Below are 15,125 nucleotides of genomic sequence, written 5' to 3' on the forward strand. Positions count from 1 at the left end.
GCAGCAGCTACTCTTCCTGGGGTCCACATAAAACAAACATAACATACAAATTCTACACTACCAGTCAAAAGTTTGAACACACCTTCTCATTCAATGGTTTTTATTTATTTTAATTATTTTCAACATTGTAGATTAATACCGTAGACCTCAAAACTATGAAATAGTCTGGTTTTGCCATAATATAGAAAAGTAAAAATTAAATCCATTCCAAATTCCTTTTCAATAAATGACAACTTTCGGTTTGATATTAAAAAATAAAAGTGATTAAATCTGCTGTAACATAATCCTGTGCCTCTCAAAATTCTTTATTCATAAAAACAGGACTATGAAATCTCCCCCCAAATTTGTTGTTTTTCTAAATGAAATCCAAATATATCAAAAATCATTGAAAATAATGAAAGGACCAAGAGGACTGAAAATATACTATTCCCTAAAAGAATTCCTCACTGAAATGTAAAATGATTCCTTCTCCTTACTCAACTTATTTTATTATTTATTTTCTATGTATGTATGGTTGTCTCATTTACCTTAAATTAACAACTGAAGCTGTATTGTTTCTGTGTCCTTAATGATTGTTTATGTATGATGCTCCTTCTGAATGTACCCATTGTTTGTTATGTACATCTAAAATAAAGTTGAAAAAAAAAAAAGTTGTGTGTGAATCAGCTGATCAGATCTTTATACAGTGTGAAGGGGCATATATGTAACTTACACTTTAAGTTAAAAGAATTTGGTTCATTGGTCCATTTGTGGTTAAAACTAAACGAGAGGTTCAAATTAAATTCCCTTTACAGCAGCAATTTAAAATACAGAAAAAAAACACTCAACTCAACTCAACTCAACTCAACTTTATTTATATAGCACCTGTCATACATCAAAACATGCAGCCCAAAGTGCTTCACAGAATAACAGAGAAACAGAAGACAACAGAAATGGTAAAATTCTAAAAGGCAGGGTTATAAATAAAATACTTAAAAATAAAATAAAATCAATACAGTGGCATTAATAAAATAAGTAATAGTGGAAAGAAAAGTTAAAAATAAGGTAGCATTAACAAGATCAGATGAACACAAGAAATAAATAAATAATTAAATAAAGATAAATAGATTTTAAAGCAATGATTCAAATGATAATGATTAAAATAATAATACAAACAATTAAAATAATAATGCAGTCCAGGGCTAACAATTCAACAACTTATATCAACAATGATTTAAAAAAAGAATCACAGTACTTGAAATATAGAAGAAACGCGCCCTCTAGCGGTGGAATACTAACATTACCAGTACAGTATATTATGGAACGTACCACTTGGGGAGTGGGGGGGCAAAACATTCAATTTAGCGTTTTAAGGCAAAGCTAAATCAACAAAAACAACAGATGACATTCTTTTGCAGAGAACATTTAAAAATAAAAACGGTGTCTTCTTAATTTGTAATTAAATCATCAAATTTTGAATTACGGCAAAGTTGACTCACCCGCAGCGGTATGTATAATGGTAGGTTCTTGGTCGTTCTATTTCCTCCGAGTGTATCAAGCTAGCGGCAGCCATGAGGTAAGTAACATGGCTGTTTGATATCAAAATGTTGGTTTATATTCATGGAGTTTTATTAAAGATGTACTTGGGTCGTGTTATCTTAGAGATAAGGGATGATTTGAAGTGTTGTACTTTTATTGAAGTTGCCTATTACAACGTTAATGTGTGTAGGGCCTCTGTTGGTGAGCTAACTCAGCTAAGGTAAAGACATGTCACAACATGTTCACCATAGGTCTTTAACGGCAAACCAGCTGACAACAATACAGTTTTATGAGTGATTGTCAGTGTTATTCTATCGAAGTTGTCAGTAATGTTCATAATGTTTAATTAGCTTCACTGAGAGAGGATTAATTCGGTTCTTTCGGTGCGTGCTTCGGATCCTCAGCCTGTAGTTGGCAGAAGATCTGCCTGATATTATTTATGTCACGCACTTTCAGAAAGCGTCTCCTCACTTTTACGCATGATAGCTTCAGCTAAATTCAGAGACAGCTTCACAAAGATTGTGCCCAGTCTAGAGTCAAATCACCTGCATATCAGCTGTCATTTTACCTACTATTATCTAAACAGGTGAGCTAGCAGCTTTCCACAAGCATTATGTCAGAGGTGCACAATAGATCTGATGACACATTTTAGAGTTGGGTGTGATTGTGAAGTTCAGCCAGGGATAATTAGTATCAGGTGATGGCAAACACTCAGAGTTAATCCTCATCTGTCAATCAAATATAAATCTTATGTAATAAAACATTTTAAACACCTGGATCATGCTATGGCCTTACACCGTGTTCCAAATTATTATGCAAATTGCATTTTTGTGAAAATTTAAAAAATTACGTCAGCAGTCGTTTTCAAATTTGTCAAGGAGTCAGATAGTGAATATATTCCTTCAACTGTGTGGTTAAAATGATGCTTTTCAAATTACGTTGGCTGTACTTTTAAATAAATGCAGAATCTGCAGAAATGAGTGTGCCAAATGATCATGCAAGTTGGTGATAAGAGCATATAACTTGTGAAAATTAAAAACTAGGCACCATTTTTAATGTTCTATTGATTGAACATGCTAATATTTACTACAACTGTATTCAAACTTCAACAAAAACAACAGCTTTCTTTAGATTTGTATACAAAATAAAACTGTTATTGTCTTTAAAACATTTCAAATCTAAAGTGTTACTCTAATGTCCAATATAACCTCCTTTCCTTTCAGTGAGGGTCAGAGGTCACTGGTAAACTGATTTAGTGAGGTTTCTGATGACTTCTCTGCTGACTCTGTGAGCGGTAGCTTGTATGGCTTTCCAAAGATGCTCTTTGAGCTGTGTTTCTTGCCATCACTGTAAATTATCTTCATTATTATTGAGATTGGGTAAGCAGGCAGGCCAGTTCATTAGGCGAACTGTGCACTTTAGATTTGAAATGTTTCAAAGACATTAACAGTTTTATTTTGTAAATAAATCTAAAGAAAACTGTTGTTTTTGTTGAAGTTTGAATACAGTTGTAGTACATATTATTATTTTCAATCAATAGAACCTAAAAAAATGTCATATGTAAAAAGTTATATGCTCTTATCACCAACTTGAAGAATAATTTGGCACGCTCATTTCTGCAGATTCTGCATTTATTTAAAAAACTACAGCCGCAAAGCATCATTTTAACCGCACAGTTGAAGAAATATATTCACTATCTGACTTCCTAACAAATTGGAAAACGACTGTTAACATAGTTTTTAAAATATTCTCAAAAATGCAACTTGCATAATAATTTGGAACATGGTTCATTTTGTGAGAGAAAGGTCATTGTTTGTATAAAACAACAGATACATTAGGAGCAGAGCTGACAAAGTTCTAATCAATAAAATATAAAAGGGCAAAAATATTACATTAAATACAAATAAATTGCATGAAAGCAGGCGGACAGATTAAACAAAGGCAAGTCTAAACTGATGTAGGTGTGTATTTGTGTTGCACGTGTTCAAAGTTTCATAAACAAATGAGATGATGCACTTCATGGTTTAAGTTCATCAAGAATTTCAAAGGCTTCAAGGTGCTGTGATGTGCATATCTCATTCCCTGCCAAAAACCAACCAAGTTTCCTTCCTTTTCATCCAGCATGCTCAGGCTGCAGAAGCGCTTGGCGTCCAGCGTCTTGCGCTGTGGCAAGAAGAAGGTGTGGCTGGATCCAAATGAAACCAACGAGATTGCCAACGCAAACTCTCGTGAGTCTTCTGTTTCGCTTTGAAGGGTTCTCTGTCTGTGCAGTTGTGTTGGTCTTGGCTTCATAATCAAACATCTATTATTGCATTGTGTCTGTACCACAGGCCAGCAGATCCGCAAACTGGTGAAGGATGGATTGATCATCAGAAAGCCTGTGACGGTTCATTCCCGTGCCCGCTGCCGCAAGAACACCTTGGCACGCCGCAAGGGCCGTCACATGGGATACGGTGGGTTATTTGTGCTAGAATCGCTCAGGGTTCCCTCTACTGTTTTTAAAAGAGTATTACTTGAATCCAGTGAATGGAAGTTGATGAAATTCACTGATTTTCTTTGTGCTAGGTAAGAGGAAGGGTACAGCCAATGCTCGTATGCCAGAGAAACTGACATGGATGCGGCGCATGAGAATCTTGCGGCGTCTTCTTAGACGCTACAGGGAGTCCAAGAAAATTGACAGGCACATGTAAGTGTAAGCTTCTGTGTTGCTGGCAAATAAGTCACTGTTGGTTTTATTGACTGTCCCAAGAAAAGGTTTTGAGAAGTTCTGAAGTATTTTCTTTCCTCAGGTACCACAGTCTCTATCTGAGGGCCAAGGGTAACGTCTTCAAAAACAAACGCATCCTGATGGAGCACATCCACAAGCTGAAGGCAGATAAGGCTCGCAAGAAGCTGCTGTCGTAAGTTTCCTGTTATCATTAGTGTTTCAGATATTTTATTATTTTTTATTTATTTCATTCCTCACTATTTTTTACGACCCAACATTTAATGTTTTTTCTCTGTCTCCGTTTACCAACACAGTGACCAGGCTGAGGCTCGCCGCTCAAAGACAAAAGAGGCCCGCAAACGCAGAGAAGAGCGTCTTTTGGCCAAGAAAGAAGAGCTCATCAAGAATCTGTCAAAGGAGGAGGAAACTACTAAGAAGTGAATCTAATCTCAAATTTTTCCTTCATAGATTTCTCTCTGTCTTGTTAATAAATTTGGATAAAAGAGACTCATTGTTTTGGTGGTTATTATTGCCTGATGTCTGTTGAGCACTATCACAGCTATCAACCCTGTAGTGTAGCACAGGGACTCACATTGAGGCGCTTTAGGATTTTCCAGTGTGCTCAAACAAACTACGGAGGGAGAGGCCTCCTTCTTTCTCCAATATTCTCTTTAATACCTTTTTATAATCTTTTTATTCGGTTTTGCTTTTAGCAGAGGGTGTAAATTAAATTAATGTAGAAAAATACTGTACATAGATACAAGACAAAAGACAGCCCCCGACCCACTCACCACCCACCACCCTCCCCAACCCACCCTGTTCAGGTCTGGTCCTTAGTTCCTTTAACAAGAGTGCCTGATTTATTGCAGTGCATGAGACATTTTGGGAGAATTAATAAGTTAGTACTTAAATAAGAGTTAATTATAACAACATAAATTACATTTTGGGAGTCAGATGAGATAATACAGATAGTCAAAAAACAAACACGATTACAAAATCTAAACAAGACACTCAGATGTTAAAAAAAGTTAAATTAAAGCTGGGTTTTTATTTTATAATTAGATCCTGTCTTTCTTTTGAAGCCAAGTAAAAATAGGCTGCTGCTACTTTTCTGTCTGCGCTGGACTACGGTGATGTTTTATATATGCACACCTCTGCTCAAAGCTTGCACATACTTGATACTGTATATCATGGAGCTTTGAGGTTTATCACCAATTTTAAAACAATGACTCATCACTGTGTTCTGTACTCGAGAGTAGGATGGTCCTCCCTGTTGTCACGCAGGGAAAAACATTGGCATCTTCTTATTTATAAATGCATCCTAGGACTAATTCCTTCTTACCTCCTTGCATATATTGCACAAAAGAACTCAGGAAGTCATAATCTTCGATCTCAGGATCTCTTATTACCATCTGTTCCAAGGGTCAGGACTGAACTTGGGAAAAAGGCCTTCTGGTTTGCTGCTCCCTCGACCTGGAATGCCTTACAAAAGGATCTAAAACTGTCTGACATGATATCCTGAATGCTTTTAAGCGGTCCTTTAAAGACTTGGAGGCTGAAGCATCTGTCTGTAGATGTTTTCTTTAAATGTCACTCATGCTGTTTTTCGGGAGGTACCTGTTGTGTAGCTGTATTTATATCTATTTGTAACTCTGTAACTGTGCTGTCTATCTTGGCCAGGACTCTCTTGGAAAAGAGGTTTTTAATCTCAATGAGCATTTCTTGGTTAAATAAAGGTTAAAATAATAAGATGCAGAGGGTGAAAGTACATTCTTCTGCTCAATTGATCACAATCCCATAAGAAGGCCACCCAGAGTAATGAAAAGTAGGCTTGACTTATGTCAGTTTTCAGTATTTGTGTTTCTAATTAGAGAGTGTGGAGGAGTTACAGATTCTGTCTCTCTTCAATGGTTTATTGAAACCATTACAGAGTGATGGTGATTTTATAATCTCCCATCACATGTCAGAAAAGACTGCAGTGCATTTTTAGGCAAGTGTTATTTAACAGTCCAACAGGTGGCAGCAGAGAGCTGGTATTAAATGTAACCATAACATTGGGTGTGTGTTTATTTCAGTCTACCAGATGTTCAAACCACCAGACAATATCTACTCATTCAATAATTGATCTAATAATCTGTGTCTTACTCTTCCCAGAGGCTTCATAAACATCATCGGCAATATTCAATCTGGTTTTATGTGTAACTACACCAGCAGACAGTGGTCAGACTCAAAGAGAAGTAAAAGGCAGTTCATTAAAAAACAGTTTGACTGATTCACTTCTCACGTTCTCCTTTTTGGACTATCCAGCATTACTTAGCCTCAGGAATAACTGTGTTTTCATAACTCTACATTAAGCTCCTATGTGTATAACTAAGACTTAATAGCAGCTGTTTTTCCTCTATGTTCAAATACATTTTTTATGACACACTTTCAAAAGCATCCATAAATATAGTGCTTACTCCCTTGCTGAGTCAAGGAGTTATAAAGTTTATTGCAAAAAAAGCTGTGTACTTATATTCGATGCTTTATTCTGGATCTGCACTTTTCACCTTTTTAACTCAACATCTACTTTTAAAAGACATCAAGCTAATTTGGGGATCTGATAAAAGGGATTCAGTCCAGTTTTAAAAAGCTAATTGTCAGTGAATCAACTGATCTAAATTAGAAAAAACAACTTCTGCTGCTGCACCACCTCCTCTTGGTTGTTAATTAATCCAGATGGTGGAGACTTACTTCCTCAAATGTTACCACACTCCTTCTAGGTTTTCCACTGCCTCTGTGGGTTTGGTTGTGTACTTGTGTGTTATTTTTGTGTGTGTGTGTTCCTGGATGCATTTTATCCATGACCTATCAATTAATCCCCCTAACTGAGCAATCATTTGGCACCAGTCGCTTTAAATTCATCTTGGGTTGGTTGCAGTTGAGGCAACAACACCAACAAACTTTGTCCCTTGCTGACACACAGATGAACCCAGACAATTAAGATTTGATGCCAAAAGTTTTATGAATAAATGATTCAGCTATGAATAAATAATTCTCATAAAATATTTTCTCTACTTTGCTTTTCCTTGAAGCAACAAAAGCCACACAAATATCACACCTTCACACAAACATCAGCCGTGCTCCAGCTTACAACTGCTGTCAGCCACATCAAACCTGCGCTGCTGACGCTCCAGTCATCCAGTCATTCTCACTTCTCGCTCGGGCCTTGAAGGATCCCGTCTGTTTGTGCTCCCTGGAGATGATGTGACTGGAGTGTTTGCAGATGCAGCCGTCGCTAACATGGACAGAAAGGCTTCTGTTTGGAGTCTGTGGATGTTAAACAGAGAATTATGGAGATTCTGCTCAGGTTTGACTCTAAGCAGATTCATTGCAGAAAGTTGGAATCTATGGTTTTAAATCACCTAATCTTTTTTATTGTTTTTAATTTATATACACTAGTGAGTTAAGTAGTCTAGAAGTACAGTTGACTCTTTTAGACTTTTAGACTCAAACTTGGGGGTTCATTTCTCCCACAACTCTCAACGGAGAGCTCACTTTCTCCTCACTGGCAGATGTTTCTCTGTTTTAAGTCCAGGTTGTAGCAGCTTCTGTCAGTGGATTATGCACCATCATGCATAAACAATAGCACACCCAAGCATAAGAGGCTGCCAGCGAAGAACCCTTGTGTCTAAAATCTGTGTTTTAAAGGCCTTGAGGAGCCGGAATGAAGCAGCATAATGCATCTGCTTACCTTGGCATCCTCATTTAATGTTCATACACTATAGCGCCACATACTCTTACTGCAATGCAGCTTAAATGCATATGATTAAACTGAATGTACCTGCCATAAATAAATATAGAAAGTGAAACCATCCATATGACTAAATGTGAGATGTACAGAGAGATGTCGTAAGGATTGCTGAAGGAGAAAACAGGCTTTGTGCAGCAGGGCCATTTTGGAGCTGGGTTAATGTATTTCTTCATTACCAGGAGGCACTCCTATTTCCTGAAGCGTGAGCTTTAATGGGATTAGATAGGAGGGGAATATGAGATGAAACGAAGCAGTGCTCTTTATTGCAGTTGGCCTTCAACCCAGGCAAAACAAATGGAGCAGGCTGAAGAGTTCAGGGCGTCTTTAATAACAATCCAGATGAGGTGATGGAGGTAATTAAGGGGAGATTATTTTTAAACATGTAAACATTTATCTTGAATCTGAAAGAATTAACCCACATGATGACCGTCTTTACATACTGTGTTGGGCTGTCACTCTTAAGCTTCTAACCAACAGGGCAAGGCAGATTTATTTGCATATTTCATACACCAAGAAAGCCAGTGTGCTTTACAGATAAAAAAACAAAAAAACAAGCAAAAGACGGATTTATAATTCAAAAGAGTGAGTGTATAAGGTGTAAAATCTATATATTTTTTTTGTTTCAATTTTTTTATTTTCAGAAAAAAGCGGTACATTACAAAGGTACAGACAAAAAAATCTAACATTTTTCTCCCCTCCCCAATCTCCAAAACCAACTCAGTCCTCTTCCTTCATAATTTAGAAATTAAGAGAGCTGTATACTTACATACTTTGCTACTGTGACACTTGAATTTATCCGTTGTGGGATGAGTAAAGGACTATCTTATCTTATATTATCTTGAATATACAGGGACACCTTCACATGAGTATTAATATGAAATACAAACACCACAGCGTACCTAATGTTGAAAAGAAAAATTATATTTGTACATACATTCACGGATCCATACACATACCTACACTCATCCATCAGCTTGCATACATACATAAACCCAGCCAAGCCTACGCATAGGCATAGCACCAGATGTGTGCATGTACCCGTACAGCAAAAAGAATAAAATAAAATAATAATAGGTAAAAGTAAGAATAAGAGTTAGACAGAGTACTGTTAAGTGTTGCAAACACTCTGGGGGCTCAACCAAAAGACAGCAAGATCCAGGTGCCAGCAGCAACCCTGCATCCACAACTACATTTCTCATTTGCTGGCACAAAGAATAGGTGTAAAATTAATTAATATTATAAATTAAAATTCATTAGAATTACAAAAGTGGAGACGAGAGGTGTGCAGTTGAGTACTGTTAAAAAGTAAATGCAAAGATATTTTTGGAGGCATCAAAAGACAGAGTAGGCTGTTTAAAAAAAATAAATCCTGGGACTTGATGCTCCTGTCAGGAGCTGTAGGTACACGTTGATTTTGGCAAAGCCTTTCGACAAAGCTGAACCTTAAACTCTTTGCTGATTCTTTTCCATTTATGCATAAAAAATGTCATCCTAGTTTGTTTGAATAGTCAAATGTATCACTCATTCAGGGGCTGTTGACACAGAAAAACTATTGGTGGCTGTATTAACGTAGAAACAGTGTTTTAGGCAACTGAAAACCAAGTGGCAACCTCCGGTCTCAAACTATGAAGCCCATGCGGAAGTGTTTTAAACTGCAGTTCTTCGAGAATACACTTGAGGCTGGCTGCAGAAACACCGGAAACCATATGGACATGAATGGGAAAAAGACGATCTTTGCAGCATTAATAAACATGTTTACAGCCTGGTTCAAAAAACGTCTTGGCTCTTCATAGCTAATCTCTCTATCGGCACAAACTGTATGGGGGTGAATGTTTTTTTCTAACGTGACGTTCAGAAGATATTAAGCTTACGAGTTTTTGCCCAAATAAGGACATAACTGACCTGACTCCTGGTCGGGAACACATAGCTGTTGGCTAAGAGGCTCAAACTCCACCTCTTTACGTCACACTCTGCCTGGTTGAGTTCCGCATTTCCAATATAGCTGCCTCCATCGATTGGCTTCAAAACAGCACTCAGGAACAGATGGGTGACGTCACGGATACTATGTCCATATTTTATAGTCTATGCTGAAAATGTAAAGTTTTCAAAACAGGTTCCAGGGTGGATTTTTTTTTAAACAAAACCCCTTCTGTCGCCTTGTAAATAAGGGGATCCTCTTAAAACAGTGATGTCACAGCCCCATTCCCACATACATATTACATTCCTGGTTGAATCACTATGTGTGGGAATAATAACAACAATGGCGGTCTACTAAGCTGTCTTTGTGCTGCTGATGCTATTGAGTTTATTAACGCTGCTCTAGAAAAGTTGACGGTTTTGTTGTTAATCCCCGCACTGTTGAATAACTGCTTTATGTGCAGGTGCGTGGTTCTTCATTACAAATTTATACCACCGACTCCTGGTCTGGCATACCGGCTCCAGCATTTTCTGGTGTTTATGCATTGTCATGTGAATGCAGATTTTTTTCTAACCTCAAAAGAAAGACCTTTCTGTTTCTCATTGGGGTCATTGTTGTGTAAACAAGACCGTAGAATCTTTTACATTGAAAATGTAACCCTCCTGTTATGTTGCGGGTCAAATTGACCCTTTTTAAAGTCTATTTTAAGCAATATATGCCTTCCAAACCAGCTAAATGCAGCATAAAATCTGGACAGCATGTGACAGAAGAGGTGTCGTGTTAATTTATCAACATCACTTCATTAAATAAAATAAAATAAACACATTTATAATTAGGGCTTTCAAATGTACATTAAAAAAGTTTTTAACATTCATTTAAATGAAAAACGAGTGAGTTATCCTCATTGAACCATGATCTGTGAGAATTAAAGAACACCACTGGACTTAAACTTGATTTAAATGGTTAGTAATGGAGTTAAAAATTAGATTAAAAAAATGTGTATTGGGATTTTTTGGGGTTCTGACACTTTTGGATAATTGAATATGCCCCGGGTCAAATTGACCCAGGAACATTATTGCTGTTCCAGAGAAACAAACATAACAGGAGGGTTAAAGAATAAATGGTTTGGTCACCCTGTCTGACACCTACCTTGTGGCAGCAGTTGAGGGATAAATAAGTATATCAAAAATAATACATTTTTCTGCATAGGGTTTTGTTTGCTTTTGTAGGTCATAAAGAAACATGGGTGTGCATTTCAGTCTGTTTCAGTATGAACTAAAGTTTCTCATTGGAGCTTTAAAAGTCACCATCATCTGGCAGATTGCTCCAGATCTGTGCTGCATGATAACCCACTGCTTCCCCATGTTTTGTTTCAACTCATGAGATGTAATACTAATCCTATCTAGCAGTATATAAACAGGTATAATGACACGCTTTTGGATTTCCAGAGGATGGATTGATAAACATGCATGTGATCCAGCTTTAATTCTCCCTGTCTTTACCATGACATTCATAAACCCCATCCTACTCTATCGGTCGCTCGCCTCAACTCTATTACCTCATTTATTTAATTTAGATACAAGGAGGTGTAACACCCATAGCTTTAAGGATTATAGAGGTTTTATTTCACTCTCATGTTTGTTTTGTTCCTCATCTGGGATGATTGGCAGCAGGATTAATAACTCACAGTGATACAGATCTCAGATCAGTCTCAGACAGTGCTGTCAGATCCTATTAACAGATTCAAACCTCAGCCATGTCTTCTTCTTAATACCATCATTTGTGCTTTTTGCAAATTTATGACACTCTTCCAGTCTCATTTACAGCCAGACACAATTCAGTGCTTCAGCACATCTAAAATTAGGGAATGAAAGTAGGGTGTTGCTTATGATTAGAAGTTTCACATTACACAAGAAAGTAGAGTTATAGTCATTAGCTGCTGAAGGGGGAGATAAAAGATCTGATTAAAATAGAATGAATGAATAGATAATAATAAAAGCACATTCTGTCCAACCTTGGGTGCTGCTGTTGCTCTAATTAACTTTCATATTGTATACACAAAATATAACACCCTTCAGAGTGCAGCAGTAATAAAAGATGTTTATCCTAAATCATGTAATACATGACTGCTTTGATCTCAGGTCACATACTCTGAAATCCCGAATGATTTTAACTTGTGTCAAAGTAAACAAAGTGCATATCACTTTTAATCTGTACCACATTTGATTGTCAGAAATGTATCAATCTTTTCCCTTCATTTGTGAAAACAGAAAAATGCTGATCTTGAAATGACATTCTTAAAGTTTCTATAAAAGCGATGACAGAGTAGATGATGAATTACATATGACTTATGGGTTTTTGAAAACAACTTGTCAACCTCTATTTAACTATTCATTTTTCATGCAGCAAAGCAAAAGTGTTTCTAAAATCATTATTTCACTGTTCTGATGTCCAAGAAACAAGTGTATTGCTTTCCCTGCAGCATCAATTTAGGTTTTGGGTTACATGTGCTAACAGGGTGCTCAAGTGTCCAGTTAGAGGTCAGACTGCACTGTTATGTAATATGACACATGAGGAACATATGAGAAAGATGCATCAGCTACGGTAATTTACCAGTCAGTTTTTTACAGTCTTGGAACTTTCACAGCTAAAAAAGCTGCTGCAGTGACGTCATACTGAACAAATATGCTGCTATAATGCAAATTCAAATTACAGCAGCATTAGTTTGATAGTTTTATATTTTCACTTCCTCGTCTTTAGCTGATCTGAATGCTGTTCGATCATTTGGTATACATTGTGATTGGATTAAAACCCAAGTTGTTTTTATTTGACTTTCATATTCGATAAGGGTACTTAAGGTTAATAAAATGTGTTTGTTTTTTTTCTACATTAAGCATTATTTGCAACCAGGCTGTTTCCGTCTCAAGTACTGTACATGGTTCTGTGTCTGTTGAGGGGTTTGCATTTACTTTTGAATTTCACTCCTAAAACTACGGTGGCCCTGAAGGGACAAAACAAATTTACAAAAGATGAAACACTTTTACAAAGTTGGAGACAATTTTACAAACGACGGAACACTTTTACCATTTCTGAAACAAATTAACATTTAATTTTTACAGAAAGGGAATGTACCAAATACCGGAAGTGATCTGGAAGTGATCGAGTGAGGGGTCATTTAGTTTGTTTTGATGGAGAGAAACCAAACGGAGATGGACATGATTCACATTAGGACATCCTCGGACTCAGAGAGAGGTGTCAGACCTCAGATGAAAAAGCATCATGTCTCCGGAAAAGCGCCGTCATATCTCCGCAAAACCTTCATCATGTGTCAAAATTCAGATGAAACGGCCTCAGACCACATCGCCTCAGGCTGAACGGAGTCAGAATAAAAAGAGTCAGACTTAATGGTAAAAGTGTTCCGTCATTTGTAAAATTGTCTCCAACTTTGTAAAAGTGTTTCATCTTTTGTAAATTTGTTTCCTTAAATGTAAATTTGTTTTGGCCTTGGTAAAAGTATTTTGCTGATGTAATTTTGTTTTATAAAATGTAAATGTTTCTCCAACTTTGTAAAAGTGTTTAATCTTTTGTACATTTGTTTTGTCCATCAGGGCCACCGTATAAAACACTGCTAAAGTAGTACAAATAAAGTTTTCAGTTATGATTTGTATTGAAATCAAAACAGCTTAACAGTAAGAGCAGAAGAAGTGTCACCGAACACCGAGCAAAATGGATCCATACAGCCAGAATAAGTGTCAGGTACAGTGTCACATACATCAGTCAACTAAATGTTTCATTTCATTATAAATGAGTCAGCTATACTCATTCATCAATAACTGATTAAAATGCTAAATTAATCTGTCTTCTGCATGATCAGATGATGATTCATTTTCTCACTTTTTTTGCGAGATGAGTGTGAAATGTAATTAATGTATTCAGCGTTTGGATGGAAAATGCAGAAGGAATCAAAATGTTTAAAGTGGTTTTGGTCTGCAACCACTGACGCTCAACTTTAAACCCTCCATGCTCACAGATGGGTAAGAGTGCATGTTACAGAAAAACTGCATTATTCATGAATATTCATTTCGTACACAACAAAACAACTGTCAGTTGCAGTTTACAATCTGAGTGCATGGATGGAAAAAAGAAAAGAAGCTTCTGGAAAGTGGGAGGTGAGCAAAGTGCAAAGAGTGGTCCTGCTGGAGTTCATCATACTTTACATTATTAACATTTGATTGTGAAGTTAATCACAATTACAGTATCAAAAACAATAATGTTAATATTTGGGGTACTTCAATTTAAAGGACGTAAGTGCCTTCCTTTGATGAAAAGAAACTGTTTGAGCAATTCAATTATTAAATTCTTAGATTGCAAAATCAAACCTAACTTTTAAATCTCAATTTTAGCGAACTCAAACAAATAAATAGCAAACTGTAGCATCCGCCTGTCCCCCGTCCAGGGTTTACAGGGGTTTGCATAATTTTATGACCTCAATTGTAGGATGTATGTATGTATGTATGTATGTATGTATGTATGTATGTATGTATGTATGTATGTATGTATGTATGTATGTATGTATGTATGTATGTATGTATGTATGTATGTATGTATGTATGTATGTATGTATGTAATGTGTCTATGTGCATGTGTATGTACGCACATATATGTATATGTATATATATGTATGTGTGTTTTATATTTCTATACTCCATGTTTTATATTGGCTCCTTAACCCTTGGGGCATCCTTTAAACATGCGCACAAGGTATTGCTTAAGGTCCCAAAACGGGCCCTCTCATAAAAGTGTCATAAAAATGTAATATATGTATATATTTTTTACTTTCAACACATCAAACGTTTTCTACACATTCAGAGCTAAAAAATGATAGAAAATTCTGTATTGTTTTTTAATATTTTAAATCTTTTTATTCCCTTTTTGTCATAAAAATCCTTTTTTTTTTCGATCGAAAAATTACAAAATATGCAATATTTTCAAAAATGAGGTGCTGAATGGAATATTACAGATGAGGTTATTAGAGCCTTGACTAGGTCAATAATTGATAACAATATTGATTTTGATGCATTATTATTTTTGGAGCAATGAGAGATTATTTAAAAAACTCACAAGTTTATAGCTTAAGGTCCCAAAACGGGCCCTCTCATAAAAGTGCCATAAAAATGTAATATATGTAT

At 36.4% G+C, this 15,125-nt stretch overlaps 1 protein-coding gene across 2 annotated transcripts; it reads left to right on the forward strand.

The window, feature by feature from the left end:
- The first annotated feature begins 1,431 nt into the window (after positions 1-1,431).
- On the forward strand, positions 1,432-4,732 carry LOC117830560 (60S ribosomal protein L19-like). 2 transcript variants are annotated; one of them, XM_034708743.1, is made up of 6 exons: positions 1,432-1,555; positions 3,640-3,746; positions 3,849-3,971; positions 4,084-4,204; positions 4,308-4,418; positions 4,540-4,732. In XM_034708743.1, the coding sequence occupies exons 1-6, from the start codon at positions 1,551-1,553 to the stop codon at positions 4,664-4,666; spliced, it is 594 nt and encodes a 197-aa protein (XP_034564634.1). In that variant the 5' UTR covers positions 1,432-1,550; the 3' UTR covers positions 4,667-4,732. The 2 variants fall into 2 exon arrangements, with proteins under 2 accessions (XP_034564634.1, XP_034564633.1); XM_034708742.1 differs by lacking the exon at positions 1,432-1,555 and adding an exon at positions 1,602-1,738.
- Positions 4,733-15,125: the final 10,393 nt, after the last annotated feature.

This window comes from Notolabrus celidotus, chromosome 18 (genome assembly GCF_009762535.1).
Source record: "Notolabrus celidotus isolate fNotCel1 chromosome 18, fNotCel1.pri, whole genome shotgun sequence".
Lineage (NCBI taxonomy): Eukaryota > Metazoa > Chordata > Actinopteri > Labriformes > Labridae > Notolabrus > Notolabrus celidotus.

Bases quoted from the DNA above. Each gene is read 5' to 3' on its own strand.
- LOC117830560 (XM_034708742.1), top strand. From the start codon at position 1,617: ATGTACTTGGGTCGTGTTATCTTAGAGATAAGGGATGATTTGAAGTGT. The intron at 1,739-3,639 runs GTAAAGACATGT...CTTTTCATCCAG, and splicing joins GGTGAGCTAACTCAGCTAAG to CATGCTCAGGCTGCAGAAGC. The intron at 3,972-4,083 runs GTGGGTTATTTG...TCTTTGTGCTAG, and splicing joins GGGCCGTCACATGGGATACG to GTAAGAGGAAGGGTACAGCC.